General features: G+C 37.0%; 1 protein-coding gene across 21 annotated transcripts in view; it reads right to left on the bottom strand.

Annotated features, from left to right (window-relative positions):
• Positions 1-27,416, bottom strand: part of LOC139966515 (bromodomain adjacent to zinc finger domain protein 2B-like) — a 96,163-nt gene that overhangs the window by 12,532 nt on the left and 56,215 nt on the right. For 7 of the 21 annotated variants that reach the window (XM_071969626.1, XM_071969605.1, XM_071969611.1 and 4 more), the window contains 18 exons: positions 27,072-27,323; positions 24,808-24,903; positions 22,590-22,610; positions 18,883-19,215; positions 18,467-18,665; positions 17,439-17,627; positions 15,917-16,200; positions 15,596-15,764; positions 15,229-15,327; positions 13,240-13,367; positions 12,235-12,300; positions 5,387-5,431; positions 3,482-3,547; positions 2,091-2,234; positions 1,806-1,917; positions 1,200-1,345; positions 918-1,025; positions 126-310 (listed from right to left, as the gene is read on the bottom strand). In XM_071969626.1, coding sequence (XP_071825727.1) covers positions 126-310; positions 918-1,025; positions 1,200-1,345; positions 1,806-1,917; positions 2,091-2,234; positions 3,482-3,547; positions 5,387-5,431; positions 12,235-12,300; positions 13,240-13,367; positions 15,229-15,327; positions 15,596-15,764; positions 15,917-16,200; positions 17,439-17,627; positions 18,467-18,665; positions 18,883-19,215; positions 22,590-22,610; positions 24,808-24,903; positions 27,072-27,323 — 2,642 coding nt within the window. The remainder of the gene's footprint in view (positions 1-125; positions 311-917; positions 1,026-1,199; positions 1,346-1,805; positions 1,918-2,090; positions 2,235-3,481; positions 3,548-5,386; positions 5,432-12,234; positions 12,301-13,239; positions 13,368-15,228; positions 15,328-15,595; positions 15,765-15,916; positions 16,201-17,438; positions 17,628-18,466; positions 18,666-18,882; positions 19,216-22,589; positions 22,611-24,807; positions 24,904-27,071; positions 27,324-27,416) is intronic. The other 14 variants (XM_071969609.1, XM_071969608.1, XM_071969610.1 and 11 more) reach the window with 14 other exon arrangements.

Genomic DNA, 27,416 nt, shown 5'->3' with positions numbered 1-27,416 from the left:
GTTACACATCAGGTATTAGTGTTCATCCCACCCCCCCCTCCCTCCACCTATCATACTAGTATACAAAGTTGTAGCCACTAATAAATCAGCTTTAATTATTAAAGGAATGCTACTCTAAAACTCACTTTCTTAGTTTGCCTTCTACAATCCACTTGTCCCTCCTGAGGCTGGAGACTTTATCGGAAGTTTCATCAATTTGTTGAGTGACACCATCGCTGCAGACCAGTTGGTTTATGAGGAAGCCCAGTATTCCAGCCTTGTCTGTGGCATTCAGGGCTTTGAAAGGAACCCTTCTCAATACCTGAGACAGCTGAGAGGTAAGGAAACGACAACGATTATTAAGTGACTGAGAAATGCCTCAAATGAAAGAAAACAAGCAAAACTGCATCATCTAAAACATGTTGGAAATTCAATCAAATGAAAACAACATTAAAGTACAGAACTTGTGTTATAAATTGAAACAAGTGGCATCAAAAATATCCTAAATGTATCCACAATGTATAATAACTGGTCATGTCATATCAGTGCGAATAATTAAGTGTATTTAAGCAATCTTGAATTATTTACACTTCAGTATTCAATGTAACACTTCATAGCAGAAGAAAATCAACAGCGATAAAACAGTTCACAAGGTCGCAAAATTTATAATTTTGCTGCATGGTTCAAACCCATCAAATTTAGACAATTTCCATGCTTCCGTCATCCAAGATGATGAAATCGGGGGGTATGAAAGCAAGTAAAAATATCACAAGTCAGCTCTGAACTAATGCAACAGAGACAGTTTAATCAAATTGAGTAGTAATGTGTTTAAGTGAAACATTATCATTGACCTCAATACATACTGCTATTAGGGAAACAATGTGTACGAGTTATTAGTGCTCGAGGTTATGTGTATTAAAGAAAAAAGTTTTGCTTACCTCTTCTTCATGATTGTTGACACCCAGGAGGTAGTATCGCATCATCTCTGACATATTATCAGCAGTGACTGGTATTTCATGCATCTTCTGATTCAATATCGACTTTATCTGGATAATAGGATGAAAAAAGGCAAACGTTTTTTTCACAAACAATATATACTGGATTATACATCAAACCGTTACAAATGTTTACAGAAATTATTCACCAGATTATTTTCATGTTTACTTAATTATTACATTATTCTTAATATTATTATTATTATTTAGATTGTTTATTTGTACCTTAGGTCCATCATCTGGAAAACCTGGATCAGCAAGTGCTAGGTTAAAGAGTCGCAGTGTCAGACGCATAAATGCCTTTTCATGCTGCCTCTCTCCTAGAAGCCCTCCCTGAAGTTCTGCTAATGTTGGTAGATCTTCATCAACATCTGAGAGGAAAGGAGTGTTAACATCATTGTTAGAAACACACTTTACAGCAAATATTACAACAGATTATTGCAGAAAAGACATGTGAGGGGATGAGAGAGTGGAGGGTGGGGGGGGGGGGAGGAAAGTGGTAAAGTGTGGTGGGTTGTGCAACAGCTTCTAACAGAAATACTCCAAGTACTGGCTCAACCAAAAACATCTATCACTCCAACATCTCACCATAAAATGATAAGTTTGTTACATTCATTTAACATTATGTTGCAGATGTCATGCTATGATTTGTTAAGGTGCATGGATCGAGTCATGTTGGTAGGCATCCCACCCACCCACTAACCCCACGTACCCCTTAATACCATACCGACATTATCATCACTTCACTAATCATGGTGAAGGGAGATGAGTGAGGAAAGCAATGTTATGACAACACAAACTACCCTGAACATAAATGATCACTTAACTTACCAAAACCTAAAGCTTCACCAAAATTATGCAAGAATTCCATGACCATCAGAGTGTCAGCAAAAGCCTTCCCTGAGAGACGAAGTCCTTTGATTCTAGGCAAGTCAGGTAAAGGCTACAAATTGAAAAGAAGAAAAGAAAAGAAAAGAAGAAAAAAGAGATACATGAAATTGAGTTTATGATAGCTGATATCACAATGTACAACACCATCCCCATTATTAGAATTGTTCCTTTTTTGAGCACAAGAAAAACAACAGGAAGTGTTGTAGAATGAGGGTGGTATCTTACCCTTGCTTCGTGACATATTTTCATATCTTCGACGGGTTTCTTCAACTCCCTAGTCAACTGTATCTCCATGTGGCGATGTTGCATCCTTTTCTCTCTGTTCAAGTCTCGTTCAGCCTGCCTCTCTTGCCTGGCTCGGGAGCGCTCCTGAGGAAAGACGATGCCGATGAATTTCAACAAAAGGGTAAACTAACTACGTAGGGATTGTGTTGGCACACCGTTATCTGTTAGCAACTTTTTTTACCCCATATTAACACATCTTCAGCATTATCAGATTTATTCATTAAACGGCATTGCCAAACAACTGCTTAGTAACTGCAATTAAAAGTTAGTTTTTAATTACACGAACGACTCGATGAAATAACAAAGTTCATCGATGAACGTGACTAGTTCTATATCTCAACTTTCTGAGACAAAGTTAATGTCAATCTGGTAACAGCACTAAAGTAAAGATCATGGAAGTACAAAGATAACATTTTTAGTGGAATCAAAGGAAATCCGTCCATAGTGAATTGAATCAGGAAGAATCACATATGAAATCTGTTGAAATAATGACTGTTGAAATATATGTACTCTCATTGCCATTACAGGTAGGGATATAACCATAGCCTCTGACCAGTATCACCTATTGCTCTTTCATCTTTGTTTACAGACTCAGTTCATAAAATGGAAATTTCTACCAGAGGGTTAAAAGATCAGCTAGACCCACTTGTCAGAAAATGAGAGTACTATTACAAACCAAAGCTAAGACCCACTTACTAGTATCAGAAAGTATGAACAGTAGCTTAGTATCAGAGAGTACCAATGTTATCTGCACCCACTTGCTAGTATCAGGAAGTTACAAATGTTATCTGAACCCACTTATTACTATCAGGGAGGCACTAATCTTATCTGAACCCACTTGCCTAGTATCAAGGTGTACTGATGTTGTCTGGACCCACTTGTTACTATCAAGAGTTATTTACAATAAAAGCTTTTCAAGACATATTTCTCACCAATATTTTCATTACACTACTGGTTATTTTTTTTTAAAGTTATCATATGATCTCACAGTCTGTCATGTTAGTCTGTATGCATTCTGTAGGCAATGGAAGAGTACACTGGTAACACAAGCATATTAATGTTCTGTTAACTTCATCTGCAAAGTCCGTGTAACAACGCACCAATTAATGTGAACAATAGGGGGGGAAAAGATAATTAACAAAATTCCGAGAACCTACGTTTTACCTGGCCATCAAATTGCACCAACAAAATATTGAAGACACCCTCATGCATAGGATTGAGGAAAACCAAACACATGCATAACACATCCAAAAAAAAAAAAAAAATAAGAAAAAGGAACTTTTAAACAATGTGGTTTTTGAGAAAACAAAGAAGCTTAAAAAACAAAATACCTCTGCCTTCTTGCGTGCTTCAAGCGCCCTCACAAGGACCAAGTGCTGTTTTCTTCGCTCACGTTCCTACGAGCACAAAACACACAGCACCATTGTCACAATTGGAACTCTCAAAATTAAAATTGATTTAAAAAAACAAAACAAGAAAGGGTATTTTGTGCAAAGGTGGGGCACTTTTTTCCTTCTTTTGCATAGCAACAGCCTGACGAACATAAAGACAACTTGTGTAGCAGCTAGCATGCCCTTACTAGCAAGAATCCATCATGGAATTTGCAATTAAATAGCAATGAAAGATATTCTTTGTGTTTAGCAACTTTTCAATCTTTTGCAAAAATTACTTGCTTGTTTTGTTCTGTGTGATGAAAACTGTGCAGATTAAATTTTTGAAACAAGTTTAAAAACAAACACTGTGTGATAAAGTAAAATAAACTTGTGATAAAGTGAGAATAAACTACTTCTGGAATGGTGAAAGAAAATATAGATCATTATACTTGTCTATGCTCAATGCAAAAAAATATTCTACAACCCTATTCTTACAGTCATGTTTCACTTATATTGGACCAATCATCAACCTGCCCCTATCTGTATTTAATGTGTATGTAACATCTTATCAATGAAAGGCTAAGTGTATAAAGCTGCAAAACAGGGACAAAAAGCTTGTAATTTTACAAAACGATAAATGGATACTTTGGTGGGGAATGTAAAAAGCTTTCATCAAAATCACATAGGATAAACCAAACATTGATGAAGAGAAAAAAAATATATAACGCTAAACGATAAACATAATTTCTTCCCACAAGTACTTGTGTCTGATGAAATGGATTTGTCTTTTATGGTAAATTATTAATTTAACGTTATTTAGCTGCAGGTGAATTTAGGCTCTCCAGTTACGGTTTTTAGTTAAATCATAAATCCAAGAATAGACAAGTATATTCGAGAATGGTTCACGGTATTTAACGTAATCGCTAATGTATTGTATTATAGTAGTACAAGACAACTTTAAATATCAAATCCTCTGCAGGTTTTAGAAATTTTAGTACATAGCAGAGGAGTTCTATCACTTGTTTGGCAGTTAGTTCCCATCTGATTTATACTACTTGGCAGTTAGTTCCTATCTGATTTATACTACACGGACATCAGGGCTGTAGTAAACTAACAACCAAGGGTGCTCACTCTGTTTGTAGATATATTAGCGGGCAGATGTGAGCAAGGGGAATGTTATCACCTTTAAAGTAGCCTTGTGGTACTGTATATATATTACGTGTGACAATGTATTAGCATCATTTAGCGTCACAAGTTTTTGATGGCCTAAATCAAACTCTGGGTTCCTAGGACCAATCTTCGGTCTAATAACCTCATGGCTGTGTCACTGCTCTTTGCATCTCAAAGATACTTAGAAGATCCTTCAACTTGGTGGTCACAAATTCAGGAGTGCGAGTAAAAACTATGGTGAATATTACAAGTTATCAAAATATGCAGACTTTGTTTTCTTTGTTTGTTTGTTTTCTTTTCAAACAAAACGTGAAGTTTGACCATCCCAACATGATATAATAATATTTCTTTTAGTGCCTGAACATACCGGTCCAGAAGAGGCTTCTCAAAACTACAAGTATATATAAATTCAGATAATTTTACATACCAAAATGAGACTCAGAAAACAATGAACCCTTTTAATCGATTAAACGAGAATTGGCATTGACACATCACTGTGAGACATGCAAACAAGCTAATAGGAGCCACAACATTCTCCCTCCACAAAATAAATTTTCCATCTTCGATATTTGAGAGCTTAGAGGAGCAGTGAGTAGTATGACATCCACGGTACAATATTCACTCAATGGGGGGGGGGGGGGGAGGGGAGTTTCAAAACAATTAGCAACATTCACAACCAATTCACAGACTTACTTGATGCTTCAGGAAAACAGCTTGTTGTCTTCGAATTTCTCTTTCCTGTAAAGACATCGGAAAGGAAGATTCTAGCAATTTGTTTTTCATCTAGGCCTGAGCAAACAAAACACATGTTTAGTTGATAGCTATGCACATCAAATGGATTATCTTGATATGTTTGTTTAGTAGCAAGGCAGGTTGTATTAATTGAAAATGATTTAAAGCAGTTGGTTGTCTTCCAGTACTGAAATTTAAAAAAATTCACAAATAAAAAATTAGGAAATAACCTGAGAACAGGGAAAGGTGCCAAGGATATGAAGGTTTCCATTGTAACTATTGCAGGTGCAATAAACTGATGAATATTCTTGACAGCAATAACTTCTGTGCTGATTCTTGTATGCAAAGTAGGTTAAGCTACTAGTGTGCCTCTGCTGTATCGGGGAAATATGCAGAGGCTTTGTGTCAGTGTCAAGTTTTAAAGAAATATTTTTTATTGAATGTCCACGCATCTGTTGTTACATGAACAAAAGACAAAAGTGTGGTTTGGGTCCAAGTGTATTTGTACCGTAGGGCAACCAACTGCTTTAAATATCAAGAACTAATGTTATGTAATAGATATGTATACATCTAACATTCACAGGCAGTAGCAATTAGATGTTAATATTCTAGCTTTCAAAATGAAGATGGGAAGGGGCTGAAAGGGATGGTGAGTGAGGGGTGGGTGGGTGAGGGATTGGAGAGGGGTGAGAAAGAAAAAAATGACTTGTTAAAGCGGTTTCTCCTCTGTTAATTCTTCTGCATGTAAGAACTTTTGTTGATCTTCCTAGTTATTTCAGCAGTTTGTTTGTTTATTTCTTGTTGGCTTTGTTCATTTCAAATATTAACATTTAAAACATATATATGCATATGCATATTACTGAAAGATTATTTCGTGTTCACTTTAATTTGGTTAAAATAATCAAAATAGTAAATGACTGACATAATGGTGTGTAGTATTTGCAGAATTTCTGCACAAGAAAGCCAGTTTAGTCACCATATCACAGAACTAAATCATGAAACCAGACAATGACAATACTCAAACTGTACAGGCACACAGACAGGTTGCCAGATGACAAATATGCACCATATAAAACACAAACCTAATATGTAAGATCATGTACTACTTATGTCCAGTCACCGCTATATATCTACCACCTGCTCCACAATGTAGGAACAACAATTTTGATTGGGTTTAGGTGATCTAACATCACACCACTCCATATCCCACACCCCTCCCCAGTCCCCACCCCAAATTAAACATACAATTCTGATTCTATGCTCACACAGGATGCAGAACTGTAACAACCTACCTCCAGAATATCCAAATTATGTCTGTTTGATTAACTGCTTAATCAAACAATTTTTTCAACTTTTGGGGGTTAATTTGAAAGGTACTGCAATAAGTATGAAGTGGATATCTCATTACATACATTTTACACACAGTCTTTAATGCTGCGCCCTGTTTTAAGTAATTGGTGAAGCTTTCTTAAGACTGGCTTGTAAAAAACAAGCAATCCATCAATAGGAATGGAATGTAAATTTTTTGTTTATTCTCCAATTAAAATGATGTATGATAAGTTGATGGTTCCGACTGATAACACCTTGAATATTACAATCAGCCCAACATGTTATATGCAAATTATGCTAGGTCTAGGCATAACTGCTATTAGAGTGTTTTGGACCTTGGTGGCATTCTGCTTTTAGCTTTTAAAAGTATGATACCTCTTTTTCAAGGTAATAAATTATGTTCTTGTGGTCCTCAAGATATATTTTTTAATGATGAGACATTCCAAACATACTCCAGGATCCTTCAAAAACTTCCAAGTTTTGCAGAGATTTCTACATATATCATTTGAGGTATTAGTAACCTCTGTATTTGTTCCATGTGACAGGATTTGAAAATACATAAAAGTGTATCAAACCATTTGTGTTTTACTTTAAAACTATTTGTCCCTTAAAATTGTGAATATGAAAATACTTGAGGAGGAACATGGAGGGTGGATGAGTAATTACAGAAGACAAGATAACAGATAATAATATGAGCTAGATATATGGAAATGACAATGCAATGGCTGGAAGTTTTTTAAATTGTGTTAGCTTTGAAGTATTTTTACATGTATGATATGGAAATACAATGAAATGATTAGCCAGCAAGTAATTAAATCATACATGATGACTGCAAAGTGACTAAGTAGCTAATTAAACAAAGCTTCATGAATATTCATTAGCTGTTATCTCGATTGAGCAAGTTACGCACTGTCATAATACACTCACTATTCATACTGACTTTTACAGTAACATTTTATTTCACTTTTTTTTGATGATATACTCTCTATCTTTTTCATTTAGTGACAGCATGAAACTTTAAATTGCTATCAAAAGGATGTTTCTTTGTTTCTATTGTAATTTACCTTACATAAAATAAACAATCAATTTGAATTCCGTTTTGTTGGATTTTATCATAGTTTTGTTCAATTTAGTGTATTCTCAGTGGTGAAGAAGTTAAAAATTCTCTCTGTAGAGAGCATTGTGGTCAAGTGGTTATTTAAGGCAATGGACTTGTGCCTCTAAGGTTCGCAGGTGTGAGTCCTGGCCACATTATGTTGTGTCCTTGGGCAAGGCACTTTATCTCCATTACCTCTTCACCCAGGTGTATATTATAATAGGGAACTTGATTGAATTGTGCACACTTTGGTTTGTGACAAGCTACCAACGACCAGGGGTTAAGTTGTAAAGCTGTGTGAGGGGGCCTTGGCCTCAAACAAAACTGAAAACCTTCAACTTCTTCTCTAGAACAGTTTTTAAGGTGCCAACATAAATAACAATGTTCTTCCTTTCATACCCAATGAAACAGAGAAAGTGTCTACTTGATAAGCCATGACAGAGACATAAACCAGTTCAGAAGTAACCTAATTCACCAGTCATAATAAAGTCTACTTGTCCAGAGAATGAAAGCTGTGAATTTCCATTTATTTAAATGATCGTTTATGCTGCTAGTGAAAGGATTGACATGGAAAATGTACTGATGAGAAAATAAACTATTGTGAAACAATATGAACAAGTTTCACTCAGATGTAATATTGAGAAACATTACTCCACATAAATCAATGAGCTTTGCAGGATTTGAAGTCATCGAATCTTGAATATTTCAATTAAATTCAAGCATGCCATTGGTTGAAGTTTCAAATATTCTGTTAGGATACTGGAGACTGTAAAACAGTGTATTGATTTTGTAATATTATTACTGACTTTAATTAATAATATGAATAAAGTGGATCTGTCTAAAGACAAACTTTTGAGGAAACATGCGAACCTCTCACACACACCCATTATTATGTGTGTGTGTGGGGGGGGGGCGGGTGGGGGGCTGGTTTCAGAGACATGGAAACATGATAATAATGACCTCAGAAGGACAACTCCAGAACTTGTTAACAACTCAACCCAAAATAATGTTTTAACATTTCAGAAACAATGACAAAATTCCAGAAGTGAAGCAGAAAACTTTCTATTTAGCAATGAAGACTCACAGCTTAGGCTATATGGACAATATAGAAATATGTATGTAGCCTATCAGATACCATGCACTGCATTCACATCACATGGCGACATGTTTTATGAGTTGAATAACTCCAACGCCAGAATTAATAATAGCTTCAGGGAGCAAAGAAATGAATTAGGAACTTGTCATGGCATGCATCATAAACTAAACCCTGTGGTCGACATAGGATTAATGTGTTATGAATAACTATCACTGGGGTTAAAAGGATGAACTAAACCCTGTGGTCAATGCAGGATTAATGTGTTATGACTTATCACTGGGTTTTAAAGGATAAATTCAATACGTAACAAAACACAAAAGCAAATACAGAACTATTCTTCAACTGCTCCTCTGATATGATTGAATTAGCTCGTTGTAGTACTGATTCTTTAATTTCTCTTATCGACACTTACAATTGTTCACTTCACAAACACCCTTTTTTGGGATGAAAAATTCATAACATTCACAGACAATCCAAATTTTTACAGCAATCAAACTGCACAACAACTGGAATTGAATATTGCAATAACGGTATTTTTTCTCAAAATTCATCGTTTTTCACAGCAGGAAGTTTTTGGAGTTCATCTTAGAACAATTCTTATCTGTGAAATCTCCTCAAGCCACTGTCAGGAAATGTTCGATACCAACAGGAAAGTAAACCAATCGACTTGTTCATCCAACAACATTACTTAGTTTCTCTCACTTCCATCCTCCTCATCCCTCCCCTCCTCATCCCTCCTCATCCCTCCCTTCCCACCCCTTCCCTTACCCCTGCTTCTCCATCATTCTAAAAACAAATCAAATGTGGTGGTTAGAGACATGCAAATTAAAAAACTTGTTAAAAATAGGTAGGTAACATGAACCAACTTTGCAAGACATGCATGCTGAAATGAAGTAAGAATACTCACCATCTGATAAAATTAACATCGTTTAAAAAGAGAAGAAGAGAGAGAAAACACAAGAGATTGGAAGGGTGTGGTAAATAAAGGTGACGACGGGAGGACATGACTGCACCCTATGAGGGGTAGAGGAAAGTACCCATACTCAAGACCTAGATATGCCAAAGTGGCATCATTTAATATGCATAGCATCATCTAATACATGAAAATTTAGACCTGTAGGTTGGGGAAGGTGTGGGGTCGGGGAAAGTGTGACGAGAGGGGTGGGGGGGGAAGGGTGATGTTAGTATCATAATAGACTCACTATGGGAGAATATATCCCTAGTTTTGGCTCAAATTTAGCATATAGAATAAACCAAATCTACAGATCTAAAAGCTAAAAACTGAAGCATCAATGGAGCTTAAAACAACTTTTTAAAAATTTTTTTACTTTGAGGCAGAACAAAAATCTAACACAGAGCACCTAATGGATTGTTATTATAGGACACTCCAAATGTAATCTGCAGTTTTGTACGCAGATTGCTCTTAGCAGAACATCTCTGGATACCAAAAATCCAAACTATTGTATGAAGGAAAAAACTGTGATCTAATATGGTTCACCTTCTCTTCAAAATCTCTTTCCTTGCCACAAATAATACCTTCTTGGACATATTGCTTCTTTCATATTCAGCCCGAAATTCAGCCGACAACAGTCCCTAAAAGGAATGTATGTATTCAAGCATTCAAGTTCAAGGCAGGTTCTCAGTAGCATTTACCCAGCAACGCTTATCCCCCCCCCCCCCCCCGCCAAAAAAAAAAAAAACACTTCTCATTTAACTGAATTTTAAATGAACTCAAAATTCTGTTGTATCAGCTTACAATTGTTTTTGCTATAATCCATTCCAATGAAGCCACTCTCATGTGACATAGAAGGACGCTTCATTCCCAACTTTCAATAATCCCAAACTATTTTCCAGAATGCCACAAGTGAAATCTGTATTTAATACAGGAATGGACAGAGAAGTCCTTTTTTCTTGCCTGATACTTTAGATCAACATCGTACATAAAGAGTGCAACAAATTTTGCTTTCTATAATGACCACTGCCTGCTCCTTACAGGAGCAGCCTTTTGCATTTTGTTGTTAAACAGGTTTCACACAAAACCTTCCAGGTATTACTCATACAAAGATGATTGCTCAAAGTAACACAGACTCATCCTAGATTAATCCATCCGGTGAATGTTAATATTTAGTGAGTGACTAATAAAAATCTGATTCATTTTCTCAAGTTTTTATCCCAGACATTGCTTCGTGTATTAATAACATGCAAATGGGTACATTGAAAAGAACTTAAAAGTTGTTTTTGACTTTCAGCCTGTCAAACTGATATGAAAAATTGCCCGGCCAAAACAAACAGTGCTTTGTTGCAATTTTAGCATCAAAAAACCATCTAGCTGTTTATTTTGAAAGTCACATCTAAGAGCTTCTAGGAGAGTCTGCCTCCAAAGAGGGTCCTGCTTGGAACAAGAGATGAGGCCCTCTCTTAATACCTGCAATGGCATTTTTAGCAATAGCTAAGCAGCTTGTCAACACAGATTTGTTCCTCTCATTTACCTCAAAATATGAAAAGTAGAGCAAACCCAGCTATCATCTTTACATTAAAAGATGGATATGCATGCTATGAAGAATTTCCGCAGAAAAAGCTAATAGCAAAAAATCTTTCCCATAACACTCCTACCGTGTCTAATTTATAACGGAAACCCACTTGTCATCTTGTCCTGCAAGTAACATATTCTAATGACAAAGATTTAATTTTTCATCTTGAAAAGCGGGAGAGCGAGGGAATCTGAATGAGTTTTATGTTTGATATGTTGGAAGGCGAAGGAAGAAATGCAAGCGACAAGTTCAATCCTTTTCCTACCTCTCCATTGTCAGTTTAAGACTAACGTTGCAAAAGTGAAATTTGTACAACGACAAACGAAAAATGTTTTGGCAAAAATGTCTTGTGATTCCGTTTTGAATCTGAATGCGAAGCCAAATATGTCTCAAGCAGCTGAAGCATTTATTTGCACCTAGAACCCAAGGATGTATATATATTTATTTAAAAAATATGTAATAAACATGAAATGTTACTTCCTTTCCTCTATTCCCTTTTCTATTCTTTTTAATGGTAAGGGTGCATCGTGATGAACTTTTAATAGCGACATGTTACTCAATCAAGACAGTGGCGAGTGACTTATATTGAGAGATCTAGAATGTGCATATAATAGTAAATTTTGAATTGTGCAATTTTATTATGTGAGGCGGCAAGAGATAACCGAGAGGTATTTATAACAGAGAGGAAGATGAAAGTAGTGGCAACCGTCTAAAACCAAACCCACTGCAAGCTATTATCAATTATTATCCAACACACCTTAGCCTTGTGTACACTTTCTATTATTTTCCGAGCCGCCATCATCTCCTTGCGCTTCTTTCGTTCCTAGATGTGCAAGAAAATTGAGTTCTCGGGTATTTTCTGCTTCTTATTTCGAAAAAAAATCATGAACTACAAAATACAAACATCTGCTTGTCCCTTTTTTTTCTTTCCTCTTACGGAAATGCTAGCTGGATTATGTTCACGTTTTGAAAAATTAATTCTCCTTTCTTGTTTCTTAAATAGGTATTCAGATCAAATAATTTTTTTTACAAAAACTGCTTAGCAACAAATTGCTTGGTTACCTTCATCTATAACACAAGACAAACAGTTGCAAAGTCTGCAATGACCAATTACAACAAAGGTTGCCATGGAGACCATTCACCTCAATAGTTTATGAACACTTTATAGCCAAAGAAGACACTATCAACTTGATCTGACAAAATCTTACGATGAAACATTTTCGTTTTTACATTTTTATCGAGTGTGACGAATCTTAATATCGATCTTTATTAATGGCACTTCAGATTGATGGCTTCTGGCAGGACTAAGCATGGCTCATGCTTCCAACATAAATTGGCGATATTTCACGTAAAAGAACGTACAATTGTAATCAATAGCTCCTTCAGACATCATCATATGATCATGAATTCTTTCTAACTAAATAGCACAAATGTTCCAGAAGATTTTCAAAAGGTGCACTTTAAGAAAGAAAAGATAACATAACAAAACAACAAATACAGAGAACATAATTAGCAAACAAGCAGGCTGAAAGACTCAAAACGTAAACTGACGCAGCAAGTCCTAGCACACTACTTCCGATGGCTGTAACATATGTTTTCCTACTTCTTCTACATGAGTACCACCTGGCTAAGCCATCTATGTCAGAAGTAAGTACAGCCTATCAAAAAGTCATAAAGTTCTTCAAAAGACTAACAAATACTGTCATTGGCTCTTGTATTATATTCAGAGAAACTAAAATGCTCATTTAAATGTAAAGCCTACCTCAAGGTACTGCTGGGCTCGGACTTCTCGCTCCACACGTAGTTGTTCCAGCCGCGCTGACCTCTCTTGCTCACGCAACAGCTTCCTGCGATCTTTTTCTCGCTGTTTGGCCTCGGCCATCATCAAGGCTGTTTAAACGGAATATGACGAGATGCAATTGAATAACCGTGTCCAAGACATGAATGGAGTGTACACACTTACTTTCCAACAGTGATAAAGTGTGGCCGGAAAGGTGACCAACTTTTTTCAGGGAAATCTAAGAGACACGATATATTACTGGTGACCCATTGATGTTGACATCGGAGGAATGCAACTTTTGAGGGCATCCAAATGTTTGGTGCTGCAGTTTAAAGGATGAAGATCAACTACCCAAATTTTGAAACACTGTCTCCAAAAACAAGCATTTTTTCAAATTTAAAAAATTTCTGGCATTTATTACAACCTGGGCATAGTTCCTGGGACACTTGTAATGATCAGAGTACAATGCATGAAATCCCAGATGGGTCCCCAGAAATCAGGGATGTCTGGACACCATATTGTACAGGGTATGTATCCATCACCATGGTAACCTTGGCATCTACACAAAAATGGTGAACTTTCATGTCCAACCTAATTTAATTATGTGACTATACCAAACACTGCAATGGAATGTAGGAAAATAACATGCATAAACACAGCAAAAAGTGGGTTAGATTGGGAATGTGCCATGCAGTTAATCAACTTTCAATCATTCAGTAATTAGTAACAGGTTCTGGTTGTATTATAGGAACATAATTAATTAGCAGCTACACCACAACTCTTAAACACTCATGCTATAGACAAGAGTCTTAGATTTGGTTTTTTATTTTTGCTGTCTGATATAACTGTACTGTAACTATAACTGTACAGACAAATGTCTCAAATGATTGAAACTGAAACTGGCAATTCCCCATCCAACTATCTGTATGTGTGTGTGAGTGGGGGTGGGGTGGGGGTGGTGGGGGGATGGAGGAGGACTAACTATTGAGAACGTTAAAAGTCAACAACCATCATTCATGACTTTGTAAAAGTAGCTGGACACAAATTTCATCAAATGGACCATAATATTTCTGAAAATAAGATTGCAAAGTGAACAGACCAGATAAATCCTATGTTTTCCACCAAATGGATTTTAATCAACAAGGTTTTTTACTGATTCCATTGGGTTCTCAACAATGCGTCACTTAGACACATCTTCCTTTCAATATTGATCATAAAACCTATGGCAAATTTCAAAATGTTCAGATTTAATTTTTTTAACCTAATACACTCCTATTTTGTTCTGTCAAATGAATATTAATCAACAACCATCATGACTGATAGGAACAAATCTCCTAGTCTAGATTAATGAAGAATATTGTTATGTGTAATCTCACAATCGAGAAGCATTAAAAGATTCATCAAAATTATGTCCAAAGGTTGCTTGACTTAACGTTTCATGAGAACATTTCTACAGATGTTTTTAGTATCTTTATGCAGATGTGCAATCTCGGACAATTTCTGCTTTGGTAACGCATGCTGACAACACGTAGATAACATTGTGTAAGAAAATGTAGTTTATTGTGAAGCAGCAAATATCCACACTTTTCACTGTAAATTTTCATTGATAAGTATTTTCCTAAGATGTATCTATCAAAGTACATTTAACCTTTTCATAAGAAATGATACCCTAGGATAAATCTTAACAATAGCAAAGTCCTTGGAGCAAAGGTTTTTTGATCAGAGCTCTGATACTGCTAAGTTGCATGGCACTTGTTTTTTATGAATGGCTCTAAAGTTTGATACGATGGGAAGACAGTTACTATGGCAACTGTCCCTCAGCAACAGACGGAGGGAAGAAAAGATAAATGAATGGTGTTAGTGACAGAAGACAAAATTGCAAGTCTTGACTTACTGCTGTCTGTAGTGTTTGGTTTTAAATATCATACATTATTTGCTTGATTTGAAAGGAAATAAAGAGAGGTAACCCACCATTACCTTGCCGCCTCCTCTGCTCCCTGGCAATCTCCATCTCTTGCTGTCGCTCCATCTTCCTTCGAAGCTTAGCCTCAGCAAGGCGTCTGGCGAGTTCTGAGAGAGACAGAGAGAGAAAAAACTAGTATATGTGATCTTTATCGATCGTAACATCAAGTCATAATATTATCTATCACCTCCAATTGAAAGTTGTTTATATCTTATACTCAGCCACACCATCCAAACCTGCACAGATCTATCAGACCGTGGTCTGCAATCATTGACTCAGCCCCACTCAGCCCCACCTTAAACCCACCACCATACCCATCAGCCAACCACATGCAGCTCCAATTAATAAACCAAGAACAGACCTATCGTGAAATACCTGTACCTTGCTGTTCCAGCCTCTTGCGATATTTAGATTCCGTGGCTCTCCTTGCAAGTTCTTGAGCTATCCTCTTCTTCTCCGCCATCTTACTCCATCGGCCCTTGCTTCTCCTCCCAGTTAGCCTTTCCTCCATTTCATCTTCAGAGATCTTTTCAAACACCACACCCTGAGGAAATGCAAGAAAAAAGCACTGTCAATTAAGAGAATGAGGTGAAAAACTCAAACATCATATAGTCCATAAAGTAGGTCATCTTTCTATACATACGTTCATTCTCAAACTATTCACGGATGATGCTACCTGACGACACATAAACTTACATGTTCACCGTCTTGCTTTGGTACTAAGAATTCCCCCACCCTCATCTTCACGCTGAAGCTGAAGTGTTCCCGGCCGACGTCGGCGATGGCCCTCCTCTCGATGTACCTCATCACTTCGGGATAAGTACGGAGCTTTTTACCGCAGGGTGCATAGTAGATGACGTCCCCTTTGATACGGTCACCCGGTCCCATCTGCCGGACAATTATCTGCCGCCTCCAGCCGTGGAGAAGAGGCTGTCGGACTGCCATCTCGTCCGTTACGTGCAGACGTTTCTTTTTGACAGCTGTTCAGACAAGGGAAATGAAAACAGACTTAATTATTTGTTTCCTAAATTTTTCTTTATTGCAAGCACCTCCCCATCCTTGCAATTAAGTGTTCCTCTATATCTGTGAAGAATAGGTAGAAGAAATGTTAATCTATAACCAGAAGAGGGGGACTAGAAAGAGTTGTAAATTTTGAGTAATATCAGAATTGATCAGGTAGGCCTGAGTTAATGGTTTGCTGCTGTCAAACTGTTAAACTCGTTACAAGGCACTACAAAGATTTTGTGAGACCAACTTCGAGGGGAAATCACCTGAGTTTAATAGCAACTGATATAAAGCAAAGAGAGAGAAATATTTTCTAACCCTCTCATGGTTCTCACAATAAACCATGCTATTAGTCACATATACTCAACCATATCATATCTTGGTCATGTTTCTCTGGGGAAATTTTGTGAACATCTTCACATTTCACACACAAAAAAAAAAAACCTCTTTGAATTAATGGTTACAATTAATTCAGCAACTATTGCCACGGATGACAACACACTATGCCATAAAGCATAAATAGGCTATTTTGTGTTAGTATCACCTCAAACTACTCTTGATATGATAATACGCAGAAAAATAGCTTTGTATAGAACTTTAACAAAAGCAGAGCAAATTGCTACAGAGTCTTTGTAAGCATCTTTTCACCAATATGCATTTAAAATACTGTAGTGTGCTTAGATAAATGATCACAAAGAAAAGGTTTCTCCTTTCTCATTGGCTACTCGCTAGGTCAGAAAGTTCAACACAATCTGAAAATCTATTCCTACATTGTTTCCAGAAAGACTATCATTTTGAACAATACACCAATTATTCCCACTGGTCCATAAAATTCCATTGTTCTGTAAAATTTAATGATTTCCTTCAAACGCCCGATTGTTCCCAAAATTTTCTTTGTTCCCTTAACTTCCATTATTTCAAACACTTGAAATCACTGCACAGACTAGACTAGGCTAATATTCCTTTCCCATCAGGTACAGATATGTCCTAACAATATCTTGCTTTAATACTTTAAAGAAAGATTTGTTTTTTTTCCCCGTACTTGAAGAAAGGACTTTTGATTTAATGGGTTCATATCTGTCTTTAAGGCAGGTACCATTTTTTTCATTTGGTTTGTTGTTATCGTTGGGGTAACTGGCCTCAAATGATTTGAAGGCATATAAAGAAACCTGCCCTCAATGATATGGTGTGAGAGATGTGCGGCACGACTTACGCATTAGCACCATTGGTATACGTGGGTCGCCATCTGCTTTTCTCTTAAGGGTAAAGCGGATGGGTGTGACCGCTGCGGCACTAGCGGCAGCACTGCTTGGAGCTGCCACCATGGCGGGATACATGGCACCTACGTTGATGTCACCATTGGCATAGGTACCATCTTCTAGTTTCAGGCTGTAGTTCTCACCTGTTAAGATGTGAGATGGTCATATGGTGTTTGACGAGAAGCCAATAAAAAAAAAATAGCAGAAAGGACGAGTGGTTATGAAGCAAAGGGGCATCACAGAAGCAAAGGGGCATCACATGATGAAAAGACAGGTAGCATGGATATAAAGAGTTAATGAAATTGCAATATATATATATATATATATATACAGCTGAAAAATGGTAAAACTTATGGGTATCGTCAGGTTTCACCTGAACAGAACAGTGAAGCCTGAATACCAGACAATTATCGTAGTGAAATGGTGCCTAGTTGTGACTCTCTCCCCTCCCTCTTCCATCTTGAAAATAACATTCCCAAAGCAAAACCCAAAGAATCTCCACCTCCTGAAACAAAGCACAGACAACTGTTGTTATCTATATGCCTTCACCACAACACATCTTCATGTGCTTGCCCTGAAGCTTGCTCTAATAGCTTGTCTCTTTGCTACTAAATGCCTTAAGGGACGACCCACCATTCTTCAAAACAATATCTGTTCCAAGTTTAAAATATGAATATGCACACATCACACAACCCGAGACAATCTTCAACCACTGCCATTGCTTGCCAAGGTTGAGCATACTGTATGTCATAAGTTTAAGTAAGAACCTTGTTGAGGTGATGAATATTCAGTTTTGCTCTGACCAATCTCATTGGTGTATTTAATCTATGTTAATGATGACCTCTGCAGAAAACTTTTTCTTTTCTTTTGGCATGATATGAAAAATGCAAAAGAGATTAGAGAGACCCTTTATGAACCGTGTGAAAGTAATGAATATTTATAAATCTTGTGTGAGCATCCTCCACCAAGTCAAAGGTCATACCTGATTGAGAGCCGTCACTGTCCGAGTTCTCCTGTCTCTCGGAGTAGCCTCCTTCCTCGGGTGACTCCTGGTTGACACCATTTACTGCCGCAAGTTGTGGCTCCGAGATTTGCATGACAACGGACGGCCTCGGGACCATCGTGGGGAGATCAGACCCGTACGGATCATCCTCGTCGACGGTATTATCGTCTGGCAGAGTCTGGGTTAAGATGGAGAACAATTGAAGCTCCATGTTTCATCCAGATGTTATCGACAATAAAAGTGACATTCCAATTATGGAAAGAAATATTCATTAATACGATAAAACTCAATTCGGTAAGAAACCATCAAATTGTAGTAAATTTGGATTCCTGAAATATCACTGATCATTTGAATATTTTTCCCCTTACAGTACCAAATTATTCCTTTAGACATACCCCATCTCCTTTGCCCTCCGACGCTGCTTTTCGGTGCTCCCTGTGGCTGTGATGGTGTTTCCTCTTGCGCAGCTTTCCTTCCCTGGCCGTCTCTGGTAGTCCACTCTTTGACTTCTTCTTCTTTCTCTTCTTCTTCTTCTCCCTCCGTTCCTCCTTGTGGTGCCGGGTCGAGGTCCTCACCGGGTATTCCTCTCCCCCGTCTTGGGTCTTCTGCATCCTCAGCTGGAACTGTTGATGCTTTATCTCCTTCTCGAAGTGAGCCGTCAGCTCCGCAACCCGCCTCCGCTGCTCCTCCTCGTGCTGCCTCTGTTCTTCTTCCCTTTGTAGTTTCATCTTTCCAGAAAGACACAACAAATTGAGATATTAATATTAAACTCACCTGTGTAACATATGTGCTTTACACATAGGAACCATTGTGTAAATTTGGGTGATGTGTTACTACCATGGATTGTTAGGCATTGCTAAAATCTACTGCACGCTACAGCTGTAAGCCAACATGACATACAAAAAGTAACAATAACACAACAAGGAACTACCATCTACTAACACAAAAAACACACAAAGATTGGTTTTATTTCCACAATTTCCCTTCCCCCTTCCTAAGCCACAATCCCCCACCCCCCCGGAGCAATGGAATAAATTAAAATAATTTAGCATCATCTACTCTAATAAGCAACTGATTTTGGCTGATCAACTGACTCATAACAAACAAGCACAACATGAACAAATTATAATATTCTGCTCAACATTGAAAAATGAAGGCTTCCAGTTGACAAAAGAAATAAGTCATCCTGAAAAGTAATTTGAAACGTAGAGTTGGATAACAGGAAAACCTATTAAATTTTCCCTCTTCTTCCTCTCCCCTCCTCTCCCCTCACTGTCCCACTGTCCCGACACTTTTCAGTCTTATTAAGAGATTTTAAACTCATCAAGGTCCATGAAAATGAAGAAACCTTTCACATTTTACTATTTTTCTTTGGCAGTGAAATTTTCATTGTTCGTTTCAGGGCAAAAGGAAGATTTCCAAAATTTGAAAATCTCATTAAACTAAAATGCACCAGCAAAGATGGAGGCCAACTGATTCATTATCACTTTGACATGTTGTTAAAAGTATCTGATAAAAGTAGAATATCTTCCAAGGACAAATACCCCAAGCCATCCCCATTCTAACTCTGTACATCTCAATATCTGCAGAAATGGCAGAGAAAGCTCCCATAAGCAAAAATTAATAGACATTGAAGTTAGTATGCTTACCATGGTTTAGTGACATGCAACAACAAAGTTGGAGGTGGGGATGGAAGATGGGGGAGGGGATATGGGTCCTCACTATATGTTAGTCCCCCTTGATATCAACCCTACATACATCTCCATACAAATCACCAATGTTTTCCCACCAAGTCAATGATTCTATATCATGCATGAGTATCTGAGAATGTTGTTCTAGCTATTAAATGGGGGGTGGGGGTTGGTATGAACCATAACATGTACCAATGTGACCAAGCCATGTTATAAGAAACAAATGAATACTCTACCCTCAACCTAACAATCTGGGTGTCTATGTGGGTTAATATTCAATTTTTTTGGATGACCTCAGTTAGAGAAATATTAATGGTTTTTAGTCCAATACAGCAAAATTTGTGTCCCACAAATTTATTGTTTAAGCTTCATTCTTTCATTTGCAAACATTTGTAGTTAATGCATGATATCATCCTTCCATGTGATCTTTCCTTTTTTCAACAGACGAGTATATTATTATATGTATATTATAATATTCTCAATGCACAATGCAACTTTCAAACAAAGTTCTACCAGTTTATGATAATCATGATAAAGTAAATATATACAACCCAAATCTTTGCTAAAATTAAGTATGCAAAACTATAAAGCAAGTGGAGACCAACCATGTAGCTCATTCAATAACCTGCTTGGTCTCTATTCTGTTTAACAGCACTGAAAACCACATCATGAGTTCAACCAGTGGTATAGGTAAGGATTTAATTAATGTCCCAACAGTTGTATAGGAGTATAAAGCAGCCCTCAACCAAGTCCTCTGACTCCACAACTGCAAACCAGGTGCGAGTCTTTGGACCTAATCTTTTATTCACATATTCAAAACTGTGCCTTATTAAATCTATGTGATACCCCTATGGGGCAATGAACAAGTCAAACATTAGGACTAGCTCTGATGGTATTAGCACACTATATAGGTCAAACTCCATATGTTGACTGACTTGACCCACAAACCATCCATTTACACTTCAACCAGTTTCTACATCATGATGGAACAATATTGACTGACCAGGGACAAATTCATTCACACACACCCACTGAACCTGCTTTATATAAGACTTCCTCTCAAAATGAACAGAATTTCTTCAAAATGTATCCCATATCTACATGTTGCATCCTAACAATAGTTACATTATTCACCCTCCCCTCCACCCTCTACTTACCCCCTTGAGACAATACCCGATTGAGTAGATAAACATTAACCTACGAAAACTAATTTGCCATGCTTTCAAACAACACCACTCATTTCAAACGATGCACTGTTATTTGTATTAATTTACCACCTGTAACATTTATCTTCCCCACTCCCTTGCAGTTGTTGGCCACTTACTGAATGTATTGCTGTTTAATTTGATATTGACTTAACAATTTTAATTTTAAAGAGCATTAATTAAATTTGATACAGAATAATCCACCTCTTTACAAAAATCTTCAGAGTAACCCATATTGTGATAGCAGCACATACACAACATAGGTAGTATGAAGGATGTGAAATTATTTCACACACCTTCTATTTCACCATCAAAAAAATTGTTCCAAGGTAAGTTTTCAAAAACACATAAGTAAATAAATGAAAACAGAGGAAGTTTGTCAAATTTGCCAGACATAATTTGTGCAGGTAGACGGAATGTTGTGTGAAAATCATCTTGTATTAACGTTGCAAATTTTTGGACGGATTCAGAAGGCATCTATCTACCATCATGTTTAACATACTAACTGAACCATCATTATTTTAAACGGTTTTCACCTTAACCACGTAACCCATTCCTGGAAGTGTCGTGTTAGCATATTTTGTATCCTTTGCTGATATTCTTCCCCACTTTTTGATCAAATTGAGAACACCCAGTCAAGAAGATATGATGCAGGACCCTGGTTCTATTCGTAACCCATTCCTGGAAGTGTCGTGTTAGCATATTTTGTATCCTTTGCTGATATTCTTCCCCACTTTTTGATCAAATTGAGAACACCCAGTCAAGAAGATATGATGCAGGACCCTGGTTCTATTCTAAATATCCAAAATCCTGACTTCCATGTTCATGTCTTATTGTGGAATTTCTGTCTTTTATAGACCTAATGTTCCTCATGCTTTATGTTTATTAAAACTGTAAAACAGAATAAGATGCTTTAAATGTTTCAAAATGTAAACTAAACAGTCAAGTGTAGTGCATGACATTTTCCGATCTGGGAGAGACGGGATGGGAGAAGGGATGAGAGGACTGTGGGGGGACATGGCAGTTCAAGATGAATGTCCCATTCATCTCATCCATCTGGAAACGAAACCTTATCACTCGACTGGTTCGACCGACAGAAAACATGGCAGACTGTTACTATTTTAAAACGTTAACACAGACTGGTCTACATACAGACATGCAGACAAATAGCACTGAAACAAAAAAGACATGGATGTTAATGCTAACCTCGTCACCGGAATCGCATGGCTAGAGAACAAGAAGAGAGATGGAATGAATATATGAGGTTAGAAAAGCTTGACTCAAAACAAATAAAATGACCACCATGAGATGACCTTAAAAAGAGACCATTTATAGCAGAAAATTGTTTACATTATTTACTCAGAATAGAGTTAAACAGCAACAACTGATTCTCTTGTCATTCAATGTCATAATTCAAAAGTCTTTCTTCCCCCCCCCCCCCCCCTCTGTCCTTTTTGTTTCTAAGTTTGCAATTGGGAATCTCTGAAATCTTAATTTTTACACCAAACTACTCTGTTTTTTGGCCTTTGCTACTGTTTACTATTAATTACCAGAATGGAATAAAGTTGTGCAAAGTTACTTGAAAGAACCTTGTTTTGTTAATGACGTGCCCAAGTCCTGTCACTTTTATTTGTCTTTAAAGGGGGAGGTGGCATTTTATCCAAGGTACCTAGTACATTTTACTTTCTTTTCTCTTTGTTTCACTCCAAAATTACAGAGGTTAAAAACTTCAATTTGACATCAAAATTTTGTAAATCTCCCAGTCAAACCTGAATGAAGGGAGGACTTAAGCAACATGTACATGGAATTTGTGCATCTTGAGAAATAAAATATAAAGCAATATATATAAATGAGAGACAATTTAACACAATCAGACAGACTGATTGACTGAAACAACCACTATTTACAAGTGGCATGGGTCAACCTGATGTGTAGCCCGACATAAACATTGCTAGAACTGAGGAATAATAATGGTTATTTCCTCCAAATTACATTAGCTTTTCATATTTGGTAAATGCTTCTCAAAAGAAAGATAAAACACACTCTTTTGCTATCACATGTAACCCAACGAAGTCTGCAAAGAAGATGATAAGAGGCTTTTGACAGCCAACATTTTGGGTCATCAAAAAAATGATGAAGAATTGAAAATATAGCTTTACAATAAAACTCACTCACTACAGGTATCTCCAATGGTCTTATGGTTTGGAGTTTTCTAAAACTATGTATGTATTGTATATTATAACCATTCTGTTGGTATTTTTTTTATCTGCAACGCTAAAAGCTCTACCAGCAAAAACGTGCTCATCTTTCTATGTCAGACAGCTTTTCCCCAAGGGTAGCTGGTTAAAGGAATCTTCTTACAACTATATACAGTGTACCAGAGACTCAGTTGGAACATATAAATCACGTAGAAAGTGAAACCCAATCATTTCTTTATCCTTAATCCTTTTTTCTCTTTATTTTATGTGACAGCCCAAGCTGCTTGCTGAATAAAACTCTGGAAATAATTGTTTCTTCAAGTATTTTTAATTTGTTCTCATGTCCTTCTTAATGAGGCAATTGTTAATAATTTTATAAACTTATTTATTCTGTTTCTTCTATCTTCTTCTTTTGTTTATTTTCCAGGTTGCCTTTCAATAAGTTTCAAATGCGTAAACGGACGTGAGACCGTCGAAAATTTTAAGATGACCTGGAGGGAACACTATACAGTTTGAAAACGCACAAAAGCTATGGAGGGTCATGTGACGTCCTCCAAGGTGTTATTTACCCAATAATTAGAACTTTGTCAGTTCGAAGAGGTCGATGTTCCGTTGACTACAGAATGCCACTTGTAACTGGCATTTAAGGTAAATTTGAGAATAATTACTTAGGTTTGGATGATAACGTTGTTTTAGGTTTACATTCCGTCTCATAAAAATGCTTGATCTGTATGAACCCCGGCTACTATTCCAACATCTACTGTCAGAGTCTTATGTATATTCCTTACGTCGGCAAGGAGCCTTACGTTGCTAAGTAGCAACAAATCCTGTCTGTGTACAATTGTGTACAGTCCTGATAAACTGAGTGCGTTCCAGCATTACATTGCATAAATATGTCGTACATATTTATATTTTCTCTATTTGTAGTAATCTTAGTTTATAGTTTTACATTCTAAACATCAATGACAAAAACATGGGGAGAAAAAAAAATAGTACTTTGAATGTCAACTGTTACTACTAGTTTTTGATTATTATCAAACATTGTTGTCACTTCCAGTTGAACCTAATATCCCTTTGAATACTTATGGGGCATATGGTAAATCTCCCATTAATTCCACCTTGCCTCTCTCCCTCCCCTGTCCGATTCTTGTAGATGAAAGTTACATCTGGAATTAACAATAGGATACCACCCACCCCTGATCAACTATATCACACTCCCATCTCACCTTCTGTTTTCTCTCTAGGGCCTCCCTCTGTTCCTCTCGTAGCTTATCAGTCTGCCGGAGAAGCTCAAGCTGTTTTGCTTCCAAGTTCTTCTTTGTCTAAGGGGAGCACCAAAGATGAAGAAGAGGCAGATCATGAAACTGAGTTAAAGATAACCCTTTTGATTTTGGAATAACAATTTGATAGATACCACAGAGAACATTCTTTGTCAACCTTACTGATTGCATAATCCTGAGCTGCAGTGTCCTGCTAGCTTCAACTTAGTTTGATAATTACCTCCAGGGAGAGGAAGGCAATAGAGAGAGAGAGAGAGGTTGCCGAGTTCCCATTCTAAATTCTAATCAGGATAAAATTCTATTGATAACCGACAAACGATACGATAACCATGTGACATTGTTTCTCTGAAGTTATCCACATAGAATGATAGAAGGGGTCTACAATGAAACATCTAAAATTGGAAAAACAATTTAAGATTTGAGCTGGTCAAATGTTATATCACTTGATTAATCAAAAATCAAATCTTCAAAAACATGGTCAATTAAATTTTAGATATTTCTTGTAATAGGTCTCAAATACGAAAGAGTCCAAAACTTTTCACCAGTGTGTGCATTACATGAATGAGTATTGGCTAGACAAGTGATACCGGACGAACTACATCTCAGAGAGCTGCCTTTATTGGGTGAAATTTAAATTTCAGAGTAACGCACTAACGCTGCAATATTATCATCACGTCTGAGGTTTCTTCCTATTTTGGTCTTTTAATTAATGCAGCTGTTGGGTTAAAACCATAAATGGCCGCTCTAATTATGCAAATTAGCCAGTAAAACCCAACATACCAGAAAGTTAATGTCTCACAGATCTTTTGATTGCCAAACCTTTGAAATATTTGTCTGATTTCAGCATTTCTGGTCTTAATTTGTTGAATTAACATATCAGATAACATTTCCATGTACAGTTTAATTAATACCTTTGTATGGGTATCACCAAAAAAACAAAAATCTTTAAAGATTCTTCAATTTCTGTTACTTTCTGCCATTTTCTCTCTGAGACAGGATATTAAAGGCACATTATCTAGGAAGTATAAAGTTATTAGCCACAAATCCCACAATTGACAAAAAATTCAAGCAAGGACAAACACTTCTTTGATGGGATGAGCACGCTGGTATGTAGACGAAACTTTTAACTTATAAACAAAAAGATAATTAAAATAAATAAATAAAATAAACTTAGCAAAGGGCATGAGGAACATATGATCAATACAGCACAACAAAACTTTCAAAGAACAAAAGATTGCTTTGTTTTGGGCAGGGCAGGCAAATACCAGCAACAGACAAACAGACATATATAACACTAACATACACAGGAAGGGTAAATAATGTGGTGGGACAGAACTGGCATGGCAGGCTGCGGCTAGTGTGTTGAAAGTAAACTGGAATGGGCCTTTAATATTTCACAGGCGAAAAAACTTATATAACAGATCAAAAAAAGTCAAACTGTGTAAACAAGACGAACAATTCCCTCTAACATGATCACTGGTCAAAACAAGTCTGTTCATAACAAATTGGTAACTTAGTAAAAAAATTTTGTCCCTTTTTTATACAGCAGAATGTAAGATGAGAATAACAATTTATGCTTTCGAATTCATCCCTTTGAGAGGTGAAGGAACAAGTCTACAAAGAAGAATGAAAGGATGAGGGGATTGGATGCAATCAAATTTAAATCAAATGAATTCTTAAAAAGAGAGGGAAAAATTATTATCTTGTTAGTTTGTGAGTACTTTTGATAGGGAAATGTTCTATACAGCAATCTCTTTGTTTATTTTATCTAAAATCTAAATTATTAATAGTGGGAGCAGCATTGATGATCAATTTCTACTATCAGTAAAATCTACGATCAAAATAAGACAAACTTTTTTTCCAATTCCTCACTTTTCCTTTTCTTGGATAGAATGCAATATTTGATGATAACTTAGACTGTTTTTGACCTTTCAGTTTCACAGAGAGACATAATCAAGAAACCACAATTGATATTCACCATGATGTGAACTTTGAGATCTTTTCATCTCAAATAAAATCTTCTAATCAGAAAGGGACTAAAAACAACAGAAGACAACATAAAGATCCAGTCATTTTCAGGGGGGGGGGGGGGGGAACAGGCAGGAAGGGTGTACACTCCCAACACCACTCTGTCCCTATTTTTTTGTATCCCAAGATGAAGTTTCTAATATAAACAAGGGAAATTCCCCTTTCAGGTCACTGTAGCATACCTCTGCTATTTTAGCCAATTCCTCATCGTCAGAATCGGGTTCGGAATTTGTGGCCGATTTGCTGCTCACGTCACCCTCGGAAAGGTCAAGTTCCTCCCCTTCCAGCGCACTGACCTCGCTGTCGCTGCTGGGGTCTTTTGATTTTGAGGAAGTGGTAGGGGTCCCCGGCTTTATGCACCCCACCGACATGTTCAATGGTGAATCTCTGTCGGCACTGGCTGCCGACAGATCGGTAGGAGTTGAATGTGATTTCTAGAAGAACGCACAGAGAAAAGGACAAATGCTCACTCTTTTCTCTCTGTCAGTCTCAAAACTCTAACTGCAAAATTGAAGAAGCCCCTAGCA

The sequence above is a fragment of the Apostichopus japonicus genome, chromosome 4, assembly GCF_037975245.1.
Source record: "Apostichopus japonicus isolate 1M-3 chromosome 4, ASM3797524v1, whole genome shotgun sequence".
In the NCBI taxonomy this organism is placed as follows: domain Eukaryota; kingdom Metazoa; phylum Echinodermata; class Holothuroidea; order Aspidochirotida; family Stichopodidae; genus Apostichopus; species Apostichopus japonicus.
Note: the sequence above shows the minus strand (reverse complement) of the source record. Positions and strands in the feature narration are given on the sequence as shown.